The sequence below is a fragment of the Gopherus flavomarginatus genome, chromosome 1, assembly GCF_025201925.1.
Source record: "Gopherus flavomarginatus isolate rGopFla2 chromosome 1, rGopFla2.mat.asm, whole genome shotgun sequence".
Classification (NCBI taxonomy): domain Eukaryota; kingdom Metazoa; phylum Chordata; order Testudines; family Testudinidae; genus Gopherus; species Gopherus flavomarginatus.
The window spans coordinates 175,278,192-175,302,759 of NC_066617.1; the positions used below are offsets into that span (position 1 = coordinate 175,278,192).

General features: G+C 46.6%; 2 protein-coding genes across 12 annotated transcripts in view; one reads left to right on the forward strand and one right to left on the reverse strand.

Annotated features, from left to right (window-relative positions):
- The window catches only part of PROS1 (protein S), a 490,278-nt gene that overhangs the window by 37,788 nt on the left and 427,922 nt on the right, over positions 1 to 24,568 (reverse strand). The window contains exons 1-3 of one of the 5 annotated variants that reach the window (XM_050958459.1): positions 8,291 to 8,384; positions 3,740 to 3,939; positions 1,303 to 1,446 (exon numbers count right to left, since the gene is read on the reverse strand). In XM_050958459.1, the coding sequence (XP_050814416.1) occupies positions 1,303 to 1,446; positions 3,740 to 3,745 (150 nt within the window). In that variant the 5' untranslated portion in view covers positions 3,746 to 3,939; positions 8,291 to 8,384. Of the gene's footprint in view, positions 1 to 1,302; positions 1,461 to 3,739; positions 3,940 to 8,290; positions 8,658 to 24,568 lie in introns of those variants that run through there. The other 4 variants (XM_050958469.1, XM_050958450.1, XM_050958486.1 and 1 more) reach the window with 4 other exon arrangements.
- The window catches only part of ARL13B (ADP ribosylation factor like GTPase 13B), a 97,997-nt gene continuing 89,199 nt past the window's right edge, over positions 15,771 to 24,568 (forward strand). For 3 of the 7 annotated variants that reach the window (XR_007775159.1, XM_050959768.1, XM_050959772.1), the window contains exons 1-3: positions 15,771 to 16,018; positions 21,196 to 21,379; positions 23,470 to 23,540. Coding sequence is in view for 6 of the 7 variants with exons in the window: in XM_050959768.1 (XP_050815725.1) it covers positions 21,321 to 21,379; positions 23,470 to 23,540 (130 nt within the window). In the remaining variant the exon portion in view is untranslated. The remainder of the gene's footprint in view (positions 16,019 to 21,195; positions 21,380 to 23,469; positions 23,541 to 24,568) is intronic. The other 4 variants (XM_050959789.1, XM_050959790.1, XM_050959788.1 and 1 more) reach the window with 2 other exon arrangements.

The following is a 24,568-nucleotide window of genomic DNA, read 5'->3' on the forward strand; positions in this document are numbered from 1 at the left end:
GCGCCTCAGAAGGCCCACTCCTTAGGTGCCTTTTTAATTTTTTTTACTCTTTGGTGGCCCCGTTCCCCTGGCCAGAGCGCCGGCCACAGCGTGGCAAGCCCCGTGACCCCAGCCGGAGCGCGGCAGCCCCACGGCCCCGCTCTCCCGGCTGGCAATCCAAAGTGCTGCCTAAGACTGGGAGCGCCGCCCGGAGAGTACAAGCCCCATCCCCCAGGAATCGGGTCCCGCACTTGCCAAAGCCGGCCCTGCCTAAAAGTCTTGTACAGAGTGGCAGTCCGAGTCAAACCTTACAGCAGATAAGATCTAAAAGAGAAATAATTCAGACTTTTTTCAAAGGAATCTTGACCTGTCTTTTTGTAGACACAAGTGCCTGATTTGCAGGTGCAGTCAGATATTAGGATGCCTAGAAGGAGATTTTCAAAGGTATAAAAGGCAATTAATGGGAGCTGGACACAATTGTCCTTTCTGCCTTTGAAAATCTTCCCCCCCCCCGCCCCCATATGGCAAAATTTTCACCCAAAATTAATCCTGGAAATAAAATTGCACTTAATAATGACAGGTACTAAAAATCTAGTTTTGAACATGTATTCATATTTAAAATGAAATGGAAAAATGTTTTGGCTTTTTATTTAACAAAGTGATTAATAATACTGCACCCTTATGTGGTATTTTTTAATTAAAAACTATAATCCTAACACTAAAAGTAACCCAATAGCTTGTGCTATTTGATCAAAGGCAGATCATGCAAACAATACAGACTTTATTTACAACCAAAAATAAAATAATTCATTTTCTAACTTTATATATCTACCGAATAAGGTCCATTCTGTAATGCAAATTTAATGTCTCAAACATTTAACATCGTACATCCAGTGTGCTGTGTATGAACTCAGGCACTAGACTCTTGTACTTAGAAGAAAGTCCTCCAGCAAGGCTGCCCAATATCTTTATGGTAAAAATGGCTGCACCAGTAATTTGTTAGGAGATGTTTTGTTGTGCAAGTGGTCTCTCTGTAGAATTCTCATTTGAGGCCAATGGGTGTTCCATGCATGGAGTGCTGGGAAATTTGTGCCTTTAAAAAAAAAAATCAAAAGAAAGTACACACAGCCATACTTTGTGCATCTCATCTGTCTCCCTTAATAGATAATGTGCATATGCACTGGGCTGGCACTCTGCACGTGGAAGAATTTCACTCCTGGTCTGAATGCTTTTTAGCCCTACTATATAGAAACCTATGCATTTCCAGGTTTTTTTCTTCCTCCTCTGCACAAAACAGTTCTCAAATGCTTATCAAATTCTTACCGTTTCAGGATTATTTTCAAATATTTCTCTGGCTTCTTCTTTATTGCACAGTTCTTCAATGCATTCTCTTTCTAAATTTCCCTTCTTACTTTCTTCCATAAAAGAATTGGCTCGACGTTTCCTAACCAGGAACTCGGAGGCATACTGCTGAGACAAAACTTTGTAAAACCAAACATTGTTCACATTGTACAGCTCAGCAATGTGGTAGGGTAAAAATTAACTTAGAGTGAGGAGCTAGAACAAAAATCAGAATTCAGTTGGTAGTCATACTGTAGCCATGTGCAACATTGTCAGGCAATGTGGGAAAGAGGAAGGATATTTCAGGATTGCTTTATCTGTGTGTTAGTTGCCAAAATAAATATCCTGATTGACATTTACAGGGATTCTTAGATCTCTTTGTACAAAGCCATGCCGAAAGCATCATTTAAATCTCACTGTGTTACTGGAAAACATTGTTTTAATCCTGGGTATTCTAAAAAAGGGGAGAGACTTGACAAGCGGGATGAAAAATTATGCAGAATCTTACAACATGTTAGAATAACCTGTTTTAATTACATATAAGTAAGGTATTCTGTGAACCACTTATTTTATATGAGGCCATAAGTGCTTTTTATAAGCCAAGAGAAGCCTGCTAATACTTCTAAAGTAAATACTTATGAATACTTCACAACCTAAGGTTAACAACCCAGTACACAATGCAAAATCTCAGGAGATGACACTAGTGGCACAGCTGGAAAAATGTTTGGGCTGATGTTGTGAAAGGAAATTCATGTCCCTCTACAAATGTTAATGGAGATACTTACGGACAATCTATATATTTTGTAGGTGTAATGCTGCATGTGTATCACTATTTACTTTTTGAACATCTCCATGTTGCTCTTATTACTGACTTTTAATTTTAAATTTCTTGTGAATAAATGAATTAGTTGGAGAATATTTTGTTGTAGCAATAATCACTATTCTACTGGGATCTGATTCAAAATGGAAAGACTCCCATTAATTTGAATGAGTTTTGAATCAAGCCTTTAATACATTCCTCACATGGTACTGCAGATACAGCACCTAAATTAGACTAGGGTTTTTCTGTTGCTGTATTTGTTTTTGGCTATTCCTAGTTAACAAGAAAGATATGGATAAACAGACCTGGAAAAAGTCCAAGTCATAGGGTTAGAGAGTGAGGCTGACATGTTAGCTGATGGGCACAACCGTTCTATACCTGCATTGCGCTAATTAGCATTTTCACAATTTACCTTATCAGATTAGAATGAACGTATGAGGCCTGCAGTGCATAATCAGACAGGGTGTGCATAATATTAATTACTGTCCTATGAGAATCAGTTCAGGCAGATGTAACTTATGGTCAGACAGAGGATTGTATTGACTATCTGAAATCTTGATGCATTAGCATGTATATGCCAGCAACGGTGAGCATACCATTGTTTATACCAGAGGTCTCAAACTCAGATGACCATGAGGGCTAGTTCATTGGCCCAAGGGCTGCCCCCGGCCCCTGCCCCCACTCCACCCCTTCCATGAGGCCCCCCCTCTTCCCACTCCTTCCTTGCCCGCATTCCAACCCCTTCCCTGAAGTCCTCATCCCAACTCTGCCCCCTCCCTGCCCTGAGAGTGCGCAGGAGGGCTCTGGCTCTGGGGTGGTAGCAGCGCACACCGGGGCCAGGGCAGGCTGCCGGCCACAGCCCCACCCCACTCTGCTCCGGGAAGTAGCTGGAACCATGTCCCTGTGGCCCCCGGGGAAGGGGGACGCAGGGCTCCATGCGCTGCTTGCCACACCTCCAGGTACCTCCCCCGAAGCTCCCATTGGCCACGGTTCCCCGTTCCCAGCCAATGGGAGCTGCGGGGGGGGTGGGGAGGAGTGCCTGGAAGACAGGGAAATACACAGACAGAGCCCTCTGCTTCTTCGCCCCTCCCCGCCTCCAGCCACAGGGACGTGATTCCAGCCGCTTCAGGGAGCAACGTGGGGCTCAAAGTGGGCAATCCTGCGGCTGTAGTTTGCCCACCCCGGCCTGGAAGTAGGCCGGGGGGGCGGGGTCAGGCACGGGTCGCGTGTTTGAGACCTCTGGTTTATACACTGCTAAACAGAGTAACAGAAGAGCGCAAATGATATGATGCATTAGCAAGAGTGTTGTGGACCTTCCCATTGAAACAACATTTATCCTTTGCTATGGATTGCACTTGGGTGAAATGCCTCAAACACAATATTAAAACTAGTCTACATGTCTCAAACACAATACTACACCTAGTCTATTAAATATAAGGAATGCAACCGAGGGACTCATCATAGCTGCATCAGTGGATATCCTATCAAATGTAGGCATCTCTCACAAGAACTTCTTCGTTGTATTTGTTCTGCTTTTTGTTGCATGGGCTTGTGGTTTACACTGAAGATTTAAGTTTGCATAACTGGCTTCAACCTCACCTTCATTTTAACAAGATATTAAGGGCAGGGCAAAGGTGCAGAATGGACCGGCTGTCCTACACCTCTGAAGCATGAGCCAGGCTTTTCTCTCAGTGATCAGCCAGCAATTCTGGCTGGCATGGAACTGGCCACAGTATTTCATTTCTTCCACCTGCATAGTGATCCATTTGTAGATGTTACAAGACCAGTGAAGAAAAAGCCTGAAGGGTGAAGAATCGCACATATAGAGCTGTTAAGATGATGGAAAAGTTTTTCCCATGAAGGAAAGTTCATGTTATGAAAAAACACCCCACGTGTGAAACCTTAATCTGTGCCACCTTGTATTTAACTCAGCCACTCTGGTTTCTTTCTCCAGACCTGAAGAGCAGCTCTGTCTGTGGAGCTCAAAAGCTTGTCTGTTGTACCAGAAGTTGGTACAATAAAAGATATTACCTTGCCTATCTTGTCTCTCTCTAATCAAAGATGACCATTTGAGCCATACATAAAGACAGAATGGTGCAGCAGCTTTGCACGTAGAGGGACAAAAAGTAGTGTCTGAAAGAGATCAAGCCTCAGTAATAATACAATTGTGTATGTTAAGAATAATCACAGAGGGCTTTAAAAAGTTTCATGAGTGGATTCCCCATAGAAACAACCTTCCAATTCCTGTAACCGCTACTGTGTAAATAAATTGTTAGGTAATGCTAATCCACTGTAACCTGGCAATACTGCATAGCTGTTGTTGGTATCCCTTCTATACACAACAGTTGGGTTAATTTATTTTTAATATGTTTAATATGTAATGTTTCCTATTACTTTTAACAATGACAGATTGTTTACTTCCACCAAAAGGCCTGATCCTACTCCCTTTGAAGCAGAAAGGGGTTTTGTCACTTCTCTTTTTGTGATTTCCTGTGCTTCCCCCCATATTTTTATTGGAGTGCAAGGAAAGTACATTAGTTTATCTGCTGAACACATCTTTCTTTACATGCATTCTGCTGTTTCATTAAAAAAACCCTTATCTATACTGCATGTTTGATTACTGGAACGCAAATTATCTCATGAATCTGTCAAACAAAAAGTGAATATAATAGGCCTGATCAAACTACAACTGAAGTCCACTAAGAATCTTGCTATTGATGTCGATAGGCACTGGATGGGCCATAATTATCTAACAATTATTTATCAGGTGCTTATTTAGAAATAGTACTGTTGAAAGAAATAAAAACACAGGACCAAATTCACTGGTTCACTCCATGTATGCTTTCTGGTGCTGCAAAGCAGCCATAAATCTGGCTTAAATGGGCTAGTTAAGAAGGGTTTACAGTTGTTTTGTGTCACCAAAGGACCACAAAGCAACCATAGTGTACCTGTGATTTGGCCCACAACCGCTCAAAAAAAAAATTAAACATAGTGATACTGCAGAAAGTGGAGCTAAATCAGTGATATAGCTGCCATGTAGCAATTAACTCCTTACTCCCAAGGGGGCACTGGGGGACAGGAAGGAACCTGGCCGCCGGTGGGTGCTAAGCACCCACTAATTTTTTTCCTTGGGTGCTCCAGCCCAGGAGCACCCACAGAGTCAGTGCCTATGTATGCTATTGCCACCCTTACTTCTGCGCTGTTGCTGGCAGGGGACTGCCTTAAGAGCTGGACACCCAGCCAACACCCACCACTCTCCAGCCCCCAGCTCTGAAGGCAGTGCAGTAGTAAGGGTGGCAATACCATGACCCTCCTAAAATAACCTTGCAACCCTCTTGCAACTACCTTTTGGGTCAGGACCCTCAGTTTTAGAAATGCTGGTCTGCCCCAAGAAATCTATATAGTATAGGGTAAAAGCACACAACAGACTAGATTTCAAAGGGGGACACCAGATTTCACAATCCGTGATGCATTTTTTATGGCTATGAATTTGGTAGGGCCCTACTCATAATACATGTGCATGAGGATGCTAAATTAAGGTTGTATGAGTAATGCTACGTCTGGCATTACCTAAATTTTGAGTGCTTGAGTTTGCAACCTTAATGTTTTTAATTTAACTTTTTTTTCTCCAAGGTCATACAAAATAATAAAAGGTCGACAGAAGGACATCTGGGAGATCCAATTTACTTTTTCTTATAATAAAGAACAAGAGGAGCAGAGCTGGCTGAAATTTGGGATTTTTGGTTAGCAGGATATTTAAATATTTCAACATTTGGTTTTGTTCCAATTCAGAATTAAATGTTTTTTGGGTTTTTTTTTAAGTTTCCAGTGAACCAGAAATTCTGAATTTTGTTTGTTTTGGCAATGCTGACAGAGGGCATTTCTGAAATGAAATATGCTCTTAAGGACCCCAGTAGCAGTTGATTAACAAGAATTATGTTGACTTTAGTTTCACCATTGTTGTAAAGCAGTGTTGGAATTGACAAGAATTGCATCAGTTTCAATCAGCAGCTGCCAGGACTCCCAGGGGTCTGTGGCCCTGGGGCAGTGAACAGAGCAGTTGTCCCAGAGCCACAAGCCCTGGAAGACCTGGGGTCCCAAGCAGCCCACCAGGAAACCGGGCAGGTTTCTGATGGAACCCTGGGTGTGATTCAACGAAAGTTTAGCAAATCCAAGATGTTTTCACAAAATATTTTGAGCTCAACTAGTTGGCATTTTCTGATGACACTTTGTTTCACCAGAAAATTCCCAACCAGCTCTGAAGAGGACTAACTAATCCTGCTCACTGCCGCAGGATATTATTGAGAAAAATATTTTAGTTAAAATTGCTTAGCCACTTATATGAATTTAAACAGCATAAGTAGTTATAGTACATATAACAAAATTTATAAGGGCTGGCCATCCTCTTGCTTCAAAGCGCAAACCGATTAGCAGCCATACATAAAAGCAAACTTTCCATGATGGTTATAGTATTACACAATTCTCTGCCATTGCAGGATGAATTTCCTGATATTATAGGGGCCTGAGAATACTTCAGGTCCTCCTACTCTCTGCCTGTGGCACATCCTAGTTTAGTCACTTGTGGGCTGTAAAATGTCAGTTGTTGGGTTTAGGCAGGTGCTGGGTGGTTGTGGTGGCCTGTGAGAAAAAGGAAGTCAGACTAGATGGTCTGGTGGTCCCTTCTGGATTTAAATTTAATGAGTCCATAACAACAAGATGAATTATTGGGGATGCTTTTGAAAACACCTGACATTGGTTAGAGCCAGAACTGGAATACTAGCCTAGAAAGCAATTTTAATTTTCAAATATAAATGTTCATGGAAAGATAAATGGGAGAGTAATGTAATGGGAGAGTAAGGGAAGAGAGAAAACTAAGCAGGAAGGCATGAACAAAGAAGAAAAAGGCATATGAAAATGGGGTTTTTTTAGGCTCTGCACAGAAATAAGGTATAAAATGAGCTTTCATCATTCTCTAGCATTTAAACAAAAGGTTGAATGGTAAATATTAGGTTTTTTTCTAACTGTTTAATCATTAAACAGGTCATAAACATGCTTACATATTAAAGGTGTTAATTCTGCTAGTGCCACAAATTACTTCCCTGTGAATGTTCTTACTCTGGCACCACCAAAAAAGTGATGTTTGACCTGAGTGCAAACTGACCCCCTCCTCCCATTACTTCTAGAATATTTTTCCTCTCTCTACGTTAACAAAAGCCTATATGGACATGTCTTTTCATCTAATCCACATTACCAGTGGCATTTGCCTAATTTCAAAGCATCAGATTTGAAGTTATGCTGCTCAGGCAACCTTCAGACCACAGTCATTTGAATTAAGAAAACAAATGAATAATAAATCAAAAGTAAAACTTGTCTGTACTAAAGCACTTTCTCAACACTACAGTTGTATTAACAATTCATTGGAAATAAGTAAGTAATATTCAAAATATTGACCAGGAGCAAAGAAGGGCCCCAACTTGAATTCAACAAGTCTCCTTTAGAGACTACTTTAGTCACAGGACTGCATATTTTTAGCGCTAAAAACATAGCAACATAAACCTGTTTCTGCAACAAAAGTTACCTCCGCATTTAGCGAAAAAAATGTACGGGGAGTCTATTTTGGTTTGCCAACTCATATTAATGCACTTTGAAGAAAAAGAAAAACAGCAACGCTGAAGCTCAAAGTTCAGGCATTGCACAAAGATGATAAGGGGTCTGTTTCGTCTGTAAAAAAACGGGGGAAGAAGTTAGAACTATCCTTGCAAAAACTGGAAGTCTTGTCAAGTTTTCAGAACAAACCCCTCTCCTTCTGATGCCTGGGGCAAAGAGAACTTGACACAAATGGCGGCTAATGGCCTAACTCACTCTGAATTCTGCTATCTTAATGGCACTTGATCTGTCCTCAGGAGAAAACAGGCAAGCAGCAAATTATTTCCACAAATATACAAAGCAGTAATGTTGTTTTCTATGACTGCAGTCTAGGAGCTTTATAGATTAATAGACCGCTGCCACCATCGCCTTGTTATGCATAGTAAGTTTCCAAGTGCTGTGCATAACAAGGGATAAGGGAAGGGGCAAAACCAACCCGAATTATTCATACAAACAAGCAAGTGTGAACTTTGCCTAAGTTTTGAAGTTGCCGAATTTACTTACATGTCCTGGCCTCTGAGAGAGCAATCACCACAATCAAACAAGTGTGGAAAGCGACGCAGCGCCTGCCTAGCAGCCTCATTCTTACAGAAAGCAGCTGGAAGGGGTTACCAGGCACGTGTGGCTGGTGCTGGGAAGATATGGACAGACAAGTCGCCTTAGTTAGCACAGCTTCGCTGTGTGCCTGCAGCTTCTGTGAAATAGCAGAACCGCAGCAGCAGGAGATCTGGTGCTAGATTCCAGCCGTCCTGGAGAGCTGGGGGAGGGAATGATAATGGGGGGGGGGGCTGGACGCTTCCAGGAAGCATTCCTAAGTGTTTCTCATGCAGCATAAACAGGATGCGCGAAGTTTACAGTGCAGCCAGAGCCAGGAGGCTGCTGAGCGCCAAGCGCTAATTTATAGCTGCCCGGAAAGCTGGGGTGGGCGAGAAAGAAATCGCATAAAGTAAAACAGGAGCCTGCAAAAGTTCACTCCTGCGCTTCGTTCCCCAGCCACAGACAGCACTTAGGGACCGCAGGCACAGCTCACCAGCCACAGACAGCACTTAGGGACCCCAGGCACAGCTCACCAGCCACAGACAGCCCCTTAGGGACCCCAGGCACAGCTCACCAGCCACAGACAGCACTTAGGGACCGCAGGCACAGCTCACCAGGCACAGACAGCCCCTTAGGGACCCCAGGCACAGCTCACCAGCCACAGACAGCACTTAGGGACCGCAGGCACAGCTCACCAGCCACAGACAGCCCCTTAGGGACCCCAGGAACAGCTCACCAGCCACAGACAGACCCTTAGGGACCCCAGGAACAGCTCACCAGCCACAGACAGCCCCTTAGGGACCCCAGGCACAGCTCACCAGGCACAGACAGCCCCTTAGGGACCCCAGGCACAGCTCACCAGCCACAGACAGCCCCTTAGGGACCCCAGGCACAGTTCACCAGCCACAGACAGCACTTAGGGACCCCAGGCACAGCTCATCAGCCACAGACAGACCTTTAGGGACCCCAGGCACAGCTCACCAGCCACAGACAGCCCCTTAGGGACCCCAGGCACAGCTCACCAGGCACAGACAGCCCCTTAGGGACCCCAGGCACAGCTCACCAGCCACAGACAGCCCCTTAGGGACCCCAGGCACAGTTCACCAGCCACAGACAGCACTTAGGGACCCCAGGCACAGCTCATCAGCCACAGACAGACCTTTAGGGACCCCAGGCACAGCTCACCAGCCACAGACAGCCCCTTAGGGACCCCAGGCACAGCTCACCAGCCACAGACAGCACTTAGGGACCCCAGGCACAGCTCACCAGCCACAGAAAGCCCCTTAGGGACCCCAGGCACAGCTCACCAGCCACAGACAGCCCCTTAGGGACCCCAGGCACAGCTCACCAGCCACAGACAGCCCCTTAGGGACCCCAGGCACAGCTCACCAGCCACAGACAGCCCCTTAGGGACCCCAGGCACAGATCACCAGCCACAGACAGCATTTAGGGACCCCAGGCACAGCTCACCAGCCACAGACAGCCCCTTAGGGACCCCAGGCACAGCTCACCAGCCACAGACAGCACTTAGGGACCCCAGGCACAGCTCACCAGCCACAGACAACCCCTTAGGCAGGGGCAGCTCTAGACATTTCACTGTCCCAAGCAGGGCGGCATGCCGCGGGGGGCGCTCTGCCGGTCACCGGTCCCGCGGAGGTCCACCGGAGCCACCTGCTGCCCTCCTGGCGACCGGCAGAGCCCTCACCCGTGGCATGCCGCCCCAAACAGCGCTTGGCGTGCTGGGGTCTGGAGCCACCCCTGCCCTTAGGCACTCCAGGGACAGCTCCCCAGCCACAGACAGCCCTTAGGGACACCAGGCACAGGTAGGGTTGCAAACTTTGGTTGGACAAATTCCTGGAGATTTCATCACATGACATAATGTTTAATTAAAGATTAATCTTTGATTCCTGGAGAGAGGGCCGGCTCTAGCAATTTCGCCGCCCCAAGCACGGTGGCACACCGCGGGGGGCGCTCTGCCGATTGCCGGTCCCCCGGCTCCGGTGGACCCCCCGCAGGCATTTCTGCAGACGGTCAGCTGGTCCCGCAGCTCTGGTGGAGCTGCCGCAGGCGTGTCTGCAGGAGGTCCACCGGAGCCGCGGGACCAGCAGACCGTCCGCAGTCACGCCTGTGGCAGCTCCACCAGAGCCGCCTGCCGCCCTCCCAGCAACCGGCAGAGCGCCCCCTGCGGCGTGCCGCCCCAAGCACGCGCTTGGCACGCTGTGGCCTGGAGCTGGCCCTGCCTGGAGACTCCAGGACAATCCTGGAGGACTGGGAACCCTAGGCACAGCTCCCCAGCGCAACACCTGCCTGGGGACACCGGGCACAGCTGCCCAGCCACAGACACTCCCTTGTCGATAGTCACTAGGCACCAGTAGGTTCCCCAGGAATTGAAATTAGGGGAGGTGTTCGAATTTACAGGGGGGGTGTCAGGGCCAATAAGATATATAAACAAGATATGAATAAAGTAAATGTTTTGTTAGGATAATGCAAGTTACACATAACAGGTCTAGATTTCTAAAAAATATATATAAAAATTTAAAAAATGTATTTAATTTAAATTGAGTTTTGAAAAGTAAGCCATCATGGTATAAGAGGGAAGTCCTCTCATGGATCAGTAACTGGTTAAAATATGGAAAACAAAGGGTAGGACTAAATTATCCGTTTTCAGAATGGCAAGAGATAAATAGTGGTATCCCAGAGGGGTCAGTACTGGGACAATTACTGCTCAACATACTCATAAATAATCTGGAAAAATGGGTAAACAGGTGACAACATTTTCAGATGATATGAAACTACTCAAGATAGTTAAGTCCCAGGCAGACTGCGAAGAGTTACAAGGGGATCTCACAAAACTAGGTGACCAGGCAACAAAACGGCACATGAAATTCAATGTTGAAAAGTGCAAAGTAATGCACATTGGAAAACAATCTCAACTATACATACAAAATGAAGGCGTCTGAATTAGCTGTTACCACTTATGAAAGAGATCTTGGAGTCGTTGTGGATAGTTCTCTGAAAACATCCACTCAATGTGCAGCGGCAGCCAAAAAAGCAAACAGAATGTTGGGAATCATTAAGAAAGGGATAGATAATGAGACAGAAAATATCATATTGCCTCTATATAAATCCATGGTATGTGTACATCTTGAATAGTGTGTGCAGATCTGGTCACCCCATCCCAAAAGAGAGATATTGGAAATGGAAAAGGTACAGAGATGGGCAACTAAAATGATTAGAGGTATGAAACAGGAGGAGAAATTAAAATGACTGGGAATTTTCAGCTTAGAAAAGAGACGACTAAGGGGGAATATGATAGAGGTCTATAAAATCTTGACTGGTGTGAAGAAAGTGAATAAGGAAATGTTATGTAATCCTTCACATAACACAAGAACTAGCAGGTTTCAGAGTAGCAGCCGTGTTAGTCTGTATCCGCAAAAAGAACAGGAGTACTTGTGGCAGCTTGGAGACTAACAAATTTATTTGAGCATAAGCTTTCGTGGGCTACAGCTCACTTCTTCAGATGCATAAAATGGAACATATAGTGAGGAGAGATATATACGTACAGAGAACATGAAAAGGTGGGAGTTGCCCAATCAACTCTAAAAGGCTAATTAATTAAGATGAGCTATTATCAGCAGGAGAAAAAACTTTTGTAGTGATAATCAAGATAAGCCGTTTGAGACAGTTTGACAAGAAGATGTTAGGATACTTAACACAGGGGAATAAATTCAATGTGTGTAATGGCGCAGCCATTCCCAGTCTCTATTTAAGCCTAAATTGATTGTATCTAGTTTGCATATTAATTCAAATTCAGCAGTTTCTCGTTGGAGTCTGTTTTTGAAGCTTTTCTGTTGCAAAATTGCCACCTTTAAATCTGTTACTGAATGGCCAGAGAGGTTAAAGTTTTCTCTTACTGGTTTTTCAATGTTATGATTCCTGATGTCAAATTTTTGTCCTTTTATTCTTTTGTGTAGAGACTGTCTGGTTTGGCCAATGTACATGGCAGAGAGGCATTGCTGGCACATGATGGCATATATCACATTGGTAGATGTGCAGGTGAACGAGCCCCTGATGGCGTGGCTGATGTGATTAGGTTGTATTATGGTGTCACTTGAATAGATATGTGGACAGAGTTGGCATTGGGCTTTCTTGCAAGGATAGGTTCCTGGGTTAGTGTTTTTCTTCTGTAGTGTATGGTTGCTGGTGAGTATTTGCTTCAGGTTGGGGATGCTATTTGTAAGCAAGGACAGGCCTGTCTCCCAAGATCTGGGAGAGTGAGGGATCATCTTTAAGGATAGGTGGTAGATCTTTGATGATGCACTGGAGAGGTTTTAGTTGGGGGCTGAAGGTAATGGCTAGTGGTGTTCTGTTATTTTCTTTGTTGGGCCTGTCTTGTAGTAGGTGACTTCTGGGTACTCTTCTGGCTCTGTCAATCTGTTTTTTCACTTCAGCAGGTGGGTATTGCAGTTTTAAGAATGCTTGATAGAGATCTTGTAGGTGTTTGTCTCTGTCTGAGGGATTGGAGCAAATGTGGTTGTACCTTAGAGCTTGGCTGAAGACAGTGGATCGTGTGGTGTGTCCTGGACAGAAGCTGGAGGCATGTAGGTAAGTATAGCGGTCAGGTTTCCGGTATAGGGTGGTTATGTGACCATTGCTTATTAGCACAGTAGTGTCAAGGAAATGGACCATTGTGTGGATTGGTCTAGGCTGAGGTCGATGGTGGGATGGAAATTGTTGAAATCATGGTGGAATTCCTCCAGAGCTTCTTTTCCATGGGTCTAGATGATGAAGATGTCATCAGAGTAGGGGCACTGGGGGAATGAGAGCTAAAGAAGTGTAGTTCTAAGTCAGCCATAAAAATGTTGGCATACTGTGGGGCCATGCGGGTACCCATAGCAGTGTCACTGACTTGAAGGTATATATTGTCCCCAAATGTGAAATAGTTGTGGGTGAGGACAAAGTTCAGACACCAGGTTTGGCATGTAACTAGTTCACAAAACTGGAGCGGGGGGGTGTTGGGAAAATTCAAGGGGGGTGTAGGGAAATCACTGCCAGGCACAGTTCCCAGCCACAGACACAACCACCCTCAAGGACACCAGGCACTGACAGACACTTCCTCGAGGACACCAAGCACAGCTCCCCAGCCACAGACATCCCTTCAGGGACACCAGGTACAGCTCCCCAGCAAGACCCCTCCCACCTCCCCCAGGATACCAGAGACATCTCCTCAGACAGACACCTCCCTAGACCCACCTGGCACAGCTCCCCAGCCAGACATCTCCCCGGGGACACCAGTGTGACAGCCTGTACTCTTGTGTTCACCCCTTCACAGGATTATGATAATTTTTATACAAAGTATGCCTTGTGGTGTATCATTTAAAAATACATAATTTGCTGATTATCAGTGTCCTGGTAAAATATATGCGGCAACCTTGTATGTAAAGTTATAAGATTCCTGTGCATGATATAACTGAGACATGTTCCTGAACTTGTTCCAAGTCTGGGGAGTGGCCACAAAGAAGTTGCCCAGAGACAGGATTCAAGCTCACCCCTCAGCCAGGTGTCAACAAAATCAAATGGACCATCACCTGGTTAAGTAGCCATTTTTTGGCAGGGCAGAGGGTGTGGGTGAAAAATCTACATCTGGACAAAGAAACAATTTGGGGTTTCTATCCACACACACTTTCTGTCTCCTAAACCTCCCCTAGAGATGCTTCTTGAAGAAAAGAAAGAACTATAAGAAGGGAGAGCAGATGCCCCAAATTAAGCCCTTTCTCTCTGTCCGTGGGATCCACAACACCTGAAGAACAAAGGAAGCAGCATTGAACTGAGAATTGAAAGAAATTCAACCAGTAAGACTGTTGGAACAATGGGTAAGAGTTTGAATTCATTTAGCTTAACTTTGTTTTATTTTCTTGTAACCAACAGTTACAAGAAAATAAATTAGTTATGCCTCATTACTTGTAATCCCTTCAAATCTATCATTCTGTAGTTAATAAACTTGTTTTATTGTTTTATCTAAAGCAGTGTGTTTGGATTGAAGCATTTGGGAAAATCCATTTATGATAACATGGGTTGTACACATCATTTTCTATTAATGAAATGACAGACTTTATATAAACGTGTGTTGTCCAGGAGAGAGCTGGGCAGTACAAGAATTACATTTCTGGGGGAAAGTCTAGGACTGGGAATTTGCTGGGGTTATTATGCAGTGTAATTCAAGGGTGGCTGGCCATAATCACTTCTAGACTATAACTGGGAGCCAAGTAATTTACATGCTGAAGGCTGTGTGTGAGCAGACCAGGAGTGTTACTCTCACAGCAAAACAGTGCAAAAGATACCCCAGGATGGAGAATTGCAGGGACACAGTTGTTCAACAGTCCAGATTGTACAGCTAGGTAATATCACAAGTAGGCACAGCTCCCCAGCCAGACCCACCCAGGGGACACCAGGCACAGCTCCCCAGTCAGACACCTCCCCAGGGACACCAGGCACAGCTCCCCAGTCAGACACCTCCCCAGGGACACCGGGCACAGCTCCCCAGCCACCTCCCCAGGGACACCAGGCACAGCTCCCCAGTCAGACACCTCCCCAGGGACACCAGGCACAGCTCCCCAGTCAGACACCTCCCCAGGGACACCAGGCACAGCTCCCCAGTCAGACACCTCCCCAGGGACACCGGGCACAGCTCCCCAGTCAGACACCTCCCCAGGGACACCGGGCACAGCTCCCCAGTCAGACACTTCCACAGGGACACCGGGCACAGCTCCCCAGTCAGACACCTCCCCAGGGACACCGGGCACAGCTCCCCAGTCAGACACCTCCCCAGGGACACCGGGCACAGCTCCCCAGTCAGACACCTCCCCAGGGACACCGGGCACAGCTCCCCAGCCAGACCCACCCAGGGGACACCAGGCACAACTCCCCAGTCAGACACCTCCCCAGGGACACCAAGCACAGGTCCCCAGCCAGACCCACCCAGGGGACACCGGGCACAGCTCCCCAGTCAGACACCTCCCCGGGGACACCAAGCACAGGTCCCCAGCCACCTCCCCAGGGACACCAGGCACAGCTCCCCAGTCAGACACCTCCCCGGGGACACCGGGCACAGCTCCCCAGCCAGACACCCCGGGACAGGGCGAGCCCTGCTGAGCACGGGAGGGGCAGGAGGCCCTGTCCCATGTTAGGAGACTATAAAGGGATGAATGGGCTGGAAGCTGCAGTCTCCCCCACAAGAATTCTATCCCCGCCCCTGTGAAGCAATTGGTTGCCCTTCCTCATTAAACAACAAAAATCTCCTCGCTCCCGATTGGCTCTCCCACAGCTCCGCCCCCTCTTTGGCTCACATGGTGGCCCCTCCCCTTTCCCGGTAACCATGGGTTACCATCCTAGTTACGTGCCCCTTCTTCCTCGCTTGTAGCGTTCTCCGTGTGGCTGCGACCCCAGCCAATGGGCGAGCGCAGAGGAGGTGGCAGTCACGTGAGCAAGTCACGTGCTACCACTGTGGCAGCGTTGGGCTCGCAGGAGCCCGTTCTGAGGCAGCTACCAGCCCGAACGCTCCCCCCCCCTTCTGGGGCCCTCATGGCGGGGGCAGGGCGCGGCGCGGCGCGGGGGGGCGCGCGAGAGGAGCAGCCGGCGGGCGGGGCCACAGGCGCCTACGCGGCTTCGTCGCCTCGCCCCGCTGCTGAGCGCCAGGTAACGGGGTGGCCGCGAGCGCCCGGCTGGAGCCTCTGACCCCCCCCCCCCCCCGTCGGGCCTGGTCCCTGCCCCCGGCTCCCCTCGCTCCTGCGTCAGGGCCGGGGTTGCTGGGCTCGTTCGCGGTGCCCGCGGGCCCTGCTCTGCCTCCGGGAGCCGCGCCCCAGCTTCATGCGGGGCTTCGGGCAGCTGCGAGGCGCGGGGGCCTGGCCGAAGACACGGGGGTGGGCTCTGGTGCCTGCTGGCGGGAGCGTTAGCCCGGGGCTCGGGGAGGGGAAGGCGGTCCCAGCGCATCATGCCCCTGGGCGGGGCGGTGCAGCCCGAGTGTCTGCCTGGCCAAAGGCGGGTTGCTTCAGTCTTGGGAGAGGAGTCTGTGGGCAAAGCCTTGGGCAGACTGTTAAGTCTGCAGTGAGACAAGGTGGGTGAGGTAATCGCTTTTATTGGACCCGCTTCTGTTGGCGAGAGTGAGACACAAGCTTTGCAGCTACACGGGGCTCTTCTTTCAGGTTTGGGGGAGAGAGCTCAGTGTGGCTGCAAAGCTTGTCTCTCTCTCATCAAGAGAAGTAGCTCCAATGAACGAAAATATCTTCCCTACCTTGTCTCTCTAATAGTCTGGCACTGACCTGGCCAGGACAACAGTACAAACAACATATTAAATCTCTAGACAGAGTAGAGTGGGTCTTTGGTACCACCAGAAAGAAAATCTCTTCCCAGGGTGGAAGAGACCAATAGACTAGAGCATGGGTCTCAAACTCAAGTGACCACGAGGGCCACATGAAGACTAGTACATTGGCCCGAGGGCCGCATTACTGACACCTCCCCTGATCCACCCTCAGCTCTGCCCCCACTCCGCCCCTTCCATGTGGCCTTGCCTCTTCCCACCCCTTCCCTGAAATCCCCATCCCAACTCTGCCCCCACGGGGTGCAGGAGGGGTGTAGCAGTGGCTCAGGGCAGGGAGCTGGAGTGTGGGGTGCAGCATGGGGTTGGAGTGCAGGAGGGGTGTGGCAGTGGCTCAGGGCAGGGAGTTGGAGTGGGGGGTGCAGGAGGGGTGAGGGGTGTGGCAGGGGGTTGGGTGCAGATTGCAGCAAGCGGCTCAGGGAAGGGGGGTGGGGTGCGGCAGGGGAATCAGGGTGCATGGTATGGTGGGGGTTGGGATGCGGCAGGGGGCTTAGGGCAGTGGGTTGGGGTGCAGAAGGGGTGTGGCAGGAGTTGGGTTATGGCAAGGGGCTCAGGGCAGGGGGTTTGACAGCAGGAGGGGGTCGGGGGAGCAGGCTCTGGCAGGCCTGCCTGCCTTTTCCCTGCCCTGCTGCAGGAAGTGGCGGGAACATGTGGGAGGAGAAGTGCAGGGGTGTGTGTTGCTGTTGCTTCAGGAACCGCCCCCAGCAGTTCCCATTGGCTGGGAACGGAGAACTGTGGTCAATGGGAGCTACTGGGGGTGGTGCCTGAAGCAACATCAACACATGCCCCTGTGCCTCTCCTTCCCCAGGTTCTTTCTGCTTCCCGGGGCAGGCAGGGAGCCTGTCCCGCCCCTGGGCATCAGGCTGGAGCCTCTCTAGGTAAGCACTGGGGGAGGGCGGGGGGGCTGTGAGGAGTCTGCGGGCCGCAGAAAATAAGCTCACGGGCCGCATCTTTGGGACCCCTAGAGTAGACCTATCTGCAGAGCAGTGGCTGGACATTGCTGCAGATGCATGGATCCGTTTGGACTACTGTTTGTGCAGTAACTTTGCATTACAGAAGAACAACTTTTAGTGGTTCGACTATCATACTGTCTCATAGCACAGTAGTGTTCCTTCTTATTTTGTACATCTGTTAGGTTAGTTTTCACGGGTAGGAATAGTATTAAAATTTTTGCTGAAAATCTTTTACTGTTGAAGCCACCTTGAGGTTTTGTTCAAAATAAAATACAACTAAAATAATCCCATCCCCTCCTCTAAAATTCAAATTTAAGGAAGGTCAGGCAAGGCATGTAATAAATGGAGCCAAATGTGATTAAAGTAAAACACTTCTTGGGGAGTGGTAGTTTTAAAGGCTTGGTTTTGTTTGTTTTGTTTTGTTTTTTGTTTTAAATAATTAATTTATAAGTGAGACATCAGACTGTTGTCTTGGGAAGAAAATTCCCCACCCTAAACCTCACCACAGCAAAGGCAAAAATTATCTGGTAATCTAAGACATGATGGTGGTTTACCTAAAAACAGTTTTGCCCTACACTGTGAAGATACATAAAAGTGTTTTAAATTTGTTCCACTGTGTGACTTTGTCCATAGATTTAGTATTTTTTCCTGATAATGATTTGCCTACGTTTATATCTCATATGCTTGTTTGGGTTCCAGTCCATTGTGATTGCTTGTAGCTTTGCTGAGCAGCAACCAAAGAGGTTCTGCTCTGTTTTGTAGTTGACATTCAAACTTCTGTAGGCAGCAGAGAAGCCATCAAGAACTACTGCAGTAGTTTTCAAATGTTTGTATTGGTGACCCCTTTCACACAGCAAGCCTCAAATGTGACCCCCACCCCCCTTTTAAATTAGTTTTTAAAAAATATTTAACACTATTATAAATTATGGATTAGAAGTGGGGTTTGGGGTGGAGGCTGACAGCTCGCGACCCCTCAGGTAATAACCTTGCGACCCCTGAGGAGTCACGATTCCCCATTTGAGAACCCTGAACTACTGGTTTCATGCTACTCTCTGGGAAAGCCATGAGCAGTAGCAAAAATAGGTGATGTAGTTATTGATGAGGGAGGAAGAGACAGACTGAGAGAGGACTTCTTTACTGAAGACTTCCTTCCACCAGCAACCAAGAGGCTATGGAAGGAGTGTGTTGTAGAGGCACTCCTTCCACCCCTGGAAAGCTGTGGAATGTTTGGGAAGACAAATCTGTCTCCAAGCAGTCAGATAAGCAGCTGATAAATGTGAAGCCTCATTAGTCAGAGGCGGGCATTAGAGGCAGCATCTTTGAGCAGATTCTGAGGACAGTTTCCTTGTAGTAATCCCAGGATACTTGTACTTCCTAGAAACTGGCGAGAGAGATTCGAGCTTCTTACTAGCATGTTGCTGCTGAGTCTAGTGGAGAGAGAAATAGTGGTATTAGGAAAGGTGGTTCCCATACTCTTCCATATCAGCCACTAGATCAGGCCTGTACAACTTGTAAAGTGGCAAGGGCCACATTACTCCAAAGAAAACAGCTGAGGGCTGAAACCCCCAGACTCCGCAGAAACACCTCCCCCAGGACCTCCCGGCCCCATGGAAACACCCCGCCCCAGCACCACCCAGCCCTGCAGAAACAAACCCTCCTTCCCCAGCGCTGCCCCACCAAAACAGCTGTGGGCCAAAAAGGAAGGTTGGGGGTGGGGAGGTGATACTTGATTTTAAATCAACCAGGGGCTCACAGCTGAAGAGGTGGCTGGGAGCTGTCAGGGTCAAATTAAAGGGCCCGGGGCTCCGGTGACTGGGGGAACCCGGAGCTTTGCGGGGCTGGGGCAGGGATTTAAAGGGCCCAGAGCTCCTGCCGCTGAAGGGAGCCCGAGTCCTTTAAATCCCAGCCCCAGCCCATCCGCTGGAGCCGCGGCCGGGATTCAAAGGGCTCTGGGCTGCCCGCAGAGATTCCTGGCCGCGGCCAGGATTCAAAGGGCTCAGGGTTACCTGCAGAGATTCCCGGCCGCGGCTGAGATTTAAAGGGCTCAGGGCTCCCCGCCGCTGCCAGCAGCCAGAGCCCTTTGATTCCTGGCTGCGTCTGGGATTTAAATGGCTCTGGGCTCCCTGCCGCTGCGGGCAGCTCAGAGCCTTTTGAATCCCGGCGGCTGAGATTTAAAGGGTTCTGGGCTTCCCGTCGCTGCCGGCAGCCCAGAGCCCTTTGAATCCGGGCCGCGGCTTGGATTTAAAGGGCTCTGGGCTCCCCGTGGCTGCAGGCAGCCCAGAGCCCTATGAATCCCGGCCGTGGCTGAGATTTAAAGAACTGGGTTTCCCGCTGCTGTGAGCAGCTCAGAGCCTTTTGAATCCTGGCCGCAGCTGAGATTTAAAGAGCTCTGGGCTCCCCAGCGCTGCCGGCAGCCCAGAGCCCTATGAATCCTGACTGCGGCTGAGATTTAGAGGGCTCTGGGCTCCCCGCCGCTGTGGGCAGCTCAGAGCCTTTTGAATCCTGGTCGCGACTGGGATTTAAAGGGCTCTGGGCTCCCTGCCACTGCGGGCAGCCCAGAGCCCTTTGATTCCCCGCAGCGGGCTGCATGTTGTGCAGGCCTGCACTAGATAATAGGAAAGCTACTCTGGTTAATTATTAGATGTGGTAGACTTTTCTGTCCCAGCAGCATAAACAAACTTGAAAGGGCACTTAATTTAAAAAACACACGTGTCTCCTACTGTTGTTTATAACACCTAAGATCATTCTACCTTGAAATCAGACTATTCTTAAATTTTTGTTTACTTTGTATTTGACTGCCTATTGTGTATAGTCAGGTTTCACAGTGGTCGCCCTGTTAGTCTGTATCAGCAAAAACAATGAGGAGGCCTTGTGGCATCTTAGAGACTAACAAATTTATTTGGGCATACGCTTTATGTATAATCAGTGTATAATCAGTTGCCTCTGTTTGTGTGGGTGTTTTACACAGCAACAATGGGGAGAGAAATATTCCCCTGTCACTCCAAAAAACTAACAGGGAAATGGGATTGTAAATCCCACAAAAATTGGCATGGCAAAGCAGATAGGAAAGAGGTAGCATCTGAGACTACTCTTAAGTTCTCCAAACCTGGGTAGATAAGCAGTCAGAAGCCAGACCAATTTGAAAGTTTACATTTAAAAATAGCTCCATCTCCTTTTCCCAAGGCCTATATGCTGATAATCCTTCCATTAGGATTTTAGGTCATGACTATACTTGGAATTATCACTGATTTCAGCCATCAACATAGCTGTGTGTTGGGTCATCCAAGAAAGCTTTGTACTATGGGGTTTGTCTCTGCTTGAAAACTGGGTAAATCCTATTGGTGAAAGTTGAAGATTTCCTTGTCTACACTAATTTAGCACTGCACAGATGCCTGAAATAGGGGTTAATGCCCAGTGTAAACAGAGCCTTAGGATAGAGGTGGTTCTAAGCAGGGTGGCCCTTCCCGATAAAGGGAAGAAAATTTGCTTTGGTTACGCTTGGGCACTGACTATGTTCTTTGTTTTGTTTTCTTCATTGCTACTAGTGACAAGACTGCACCTGAGCTGGTGCTCTCTGCTTCTCCACTTTCTTGTCTCTCACTGGGATTCTTGGACCTGTCCACACACAATTTCAGTAGCTTCCTTGGCCCTGGATGGCTGGCGAAGAGGGATGTTTAGTCTGATGGCCAATTGCTGTAACTGGTTAAAACGGTGGCGGGAGCCTGTCAGGTAGGATTAAGCAAATGAGAGTATTCTGTGTTTCTACAGTGGCTTTCATCCTAAAGAGCCTCAAAGAGCTCTGTGTATTGTACTATGTGTCCAGGGTTACTCCATATTACCATTTTGTCTGTCTGTCTGTCTTTTCTTCTTAGCTACCCTTTGGTAAAACCTGATTTTTTTTAATTTAATTTAATTTTATTTTATTTAGATAAAAGACCAAAACCTAAGGTGCATAATTGTTTTTTCTTTGAGAGAAAATCAGAAGTTTTTTGAGTTTTTAAAAAACAAAATACAAACCAATGATCAGTTACTCAGGTAATTTGTTTCTGAGTGAAAGAATTCATGAAGTTCAAAATACTTTTCTCTTTTGTGTGGACTTATGTTGGGAATTGGGACAGAGAAGAGCAATGACAAAATGTGTAATGTAGGCTGTCAAACTCATTCTGGATTTTATTTTTAATTATTGTCCATGGGAAGGGATATACATTAAAGGGTAGATATAACATCTGCTGTGGATAAAGTTTAGTATATCGTTGAGAGTTTTGAACAAAGATCAAGGGTAGAATATCGCCTTTATGAAATGTTAGTTTTAATCATCATTATTTAAGTGTTTTATTGTTACATTCAGCATTCTGGTAGAGTATTCTCACATTTGGGACCACTTTTGTTTCTCCCCTCTGTTTCTTTTCCTTCCTCATCTTCCTTCCTGTTTTTAGTCTCCCCTATCCCTGAATGGGATTGCTGACACCTCTCAAAGCCATTGTTTTGGATTGTCAGTTTCCAGACACAGGAGAACAACACATTTGTTTATATTTGGTGTACCTTGGAAGAATTTCTTGACAGCCTTGAGAGCTAGAAACTTAATTTAAAAAATATGGATTCTGTAGAATCCAAGCTTGTCAAATGGGTCACATGAGTCTGTTTAGTGGTCCCAGGAGTCTCTCTCTTATCTGACAAACGCTTGCAGACTTTTCTGCTTATTTCACTTGATTTGTTTCGTTGCTGCTTATTGCCACCACTGGAATTCATTGCGATCCTGCAGTACACCTCTTGCCCTTCTGGATGCCCTGAAGAAATTGTTGTGCAGCTTCACAAACTTAGTTTGTCACAAAACGCTATCATATTCTGAAGGAGATTGGAAATAACCATGTTTTATTTAGTGTCCCCTTAATTAGTGGAATTTGAGAACTTGTCACCCAACTATGCCAGTTTTACCTATTTTTAAAATGAGATTAGCGAAGGTGTTGGTTGCAAAAGCTTCTATTTTTTGTCTTTTGTTTTCACAAATCCATTCAAGCTCACTTGAAGTATTGAGAAAGTAATGAAAGTATATTTCCTCATTGCTGTATTTTAAATGATCCTAACCATGGAGACAGGGGGTGTATGTGAATTTAACAGGGCTACAGCACAAGTGACATATTAGATGCATTGCTCATTGATAGGAACAAATACCTTCATTATGGCCATGGGGATTTGCCTTGGTTAGACATTGATATAGCTATCCCAGTATGAACATATAGTGTACACAGGCAGTGCTGCTGTTCGCATTGGTAGAACATAAATTACTCTGCTTGCAACTGGGATAACTTTCCTTGTCTGTAGTGGAGAATTTCAATGGTGCAGCTACACTGATGGTTGCAGTATGATCAAATCCTCAGTGTGGATAGGGCTTTAGTTTTAGTTTGTAGGAAAAGGGGGAAATGGAAGTTACGGTAGTTGTTAAAGAGAATATAACTATGCCAAAATATATGGAATTCAAATTGATGGTACCTGGGATTAAATTTCCAAGAGACAAATAGAAATGAAAGGCAAATCATTAAGTCTTATATATATCTCTTCAAATTATATTATCACCCAGTATTAACCTTATCTCTTTATTACTTAGTCTGCTGCACTCTTTGATTAGCTGGCTGTATGTTAAATACCAAATAAACAAACATAAGTCTCTCTGGTACTGGATATTTTGAAACCTATTGGGTTTACAGGTTTGTGGTAAGTTTGTTATTTATGCATTCAAATACTCGCAAAAGTCCAACACAATGTTCAAGTAGGGAAAAAAAGCCTTGCAATATCTTTTTTTATTTCTTTTTCTTCTGAAGGAAAGTGACACTAGTGATGGTGGGACTTGATAATGCTGGTAAAACTGCTACAGTGAAAGGAATCCAAGGAGGTAAGCAGTAAATCTTTATATGACGTTCTGAACTAAGTATTTTAAGACTAAATATGCTGATCAACTCAAAACCTCTTTGTAAAATGACCAACTTAAAAAAATCCTAAATGATATGACCTCAATTCTTACATCTCTTTAAAAGGATTTAGAAAGGGGTTTTTTGTTCCTCCTTCCTGCACAAAGGAAGGAGTGAAACAGATGACAAAAAATTGCTGTCAAAAGCAGAGAGAGATACATTGTGGGGAAAAGATCTTATTTCAGTTATAGTATTCTTAAGTGTTGTGGTGACTATGACAGTGTCCTAGACAAACTTTATTGAATTAAGTGTAAGTATTTTAGGAGTTGATTGTATTACAAATGAAAATGTCAATGTCCTATTGAGGGATTGTATGTATTTACATGCGGGAGGAGGGACCACCACCCTCCAGGAACTAAAAATGGTGGAGGTGGGGAAGTGCTTAGGCACATTCACTCAGGGCATAACGCCTCCAGATAGCTTCTGCCACTGGAAAGAGGCTTACCTGTGCTTGTTCATACTGAATCCTTCAGGGACCAACAGTCAAAGGAATTTTGGGTAAATAGCCTGAGTTAAAACTGACTCAGGGTCTTCTTTCTGATCCAGCAAACAGAAAGGGCCTCACATCCAGGTGGGGCTCCCAGTCCTTAGGGAAGAGTAGGAAGTCTGTCTCTAGCCCACTGATGCCCCATAAGACATCAGCTGGTTGTGAGCTGAAGCTGTGGTGAACTTGTGACCACAAGAAAAAAACCCTAGTGGGGTTGGAAAGACTAATAACCAAACAGAACCCTTTTTGGAGTGAGGGAGTGATCCTTGGTAAGATCATTAGCATGCTTGTAGGTTCCTTTATTGTTTTTTATGTTTTTCTCTGTAATGCTTTCACCTTAAGAATAAATATGCTTGCTTATAAAGGGCTGTGTGGTAACTTAGAACTGTGGCAATTTTATTGTGTAATTATCTTTGAAGAAATGGAAAAACAGGCCTCTGTAGGCAGTCTGTCTTTTGGTATAGA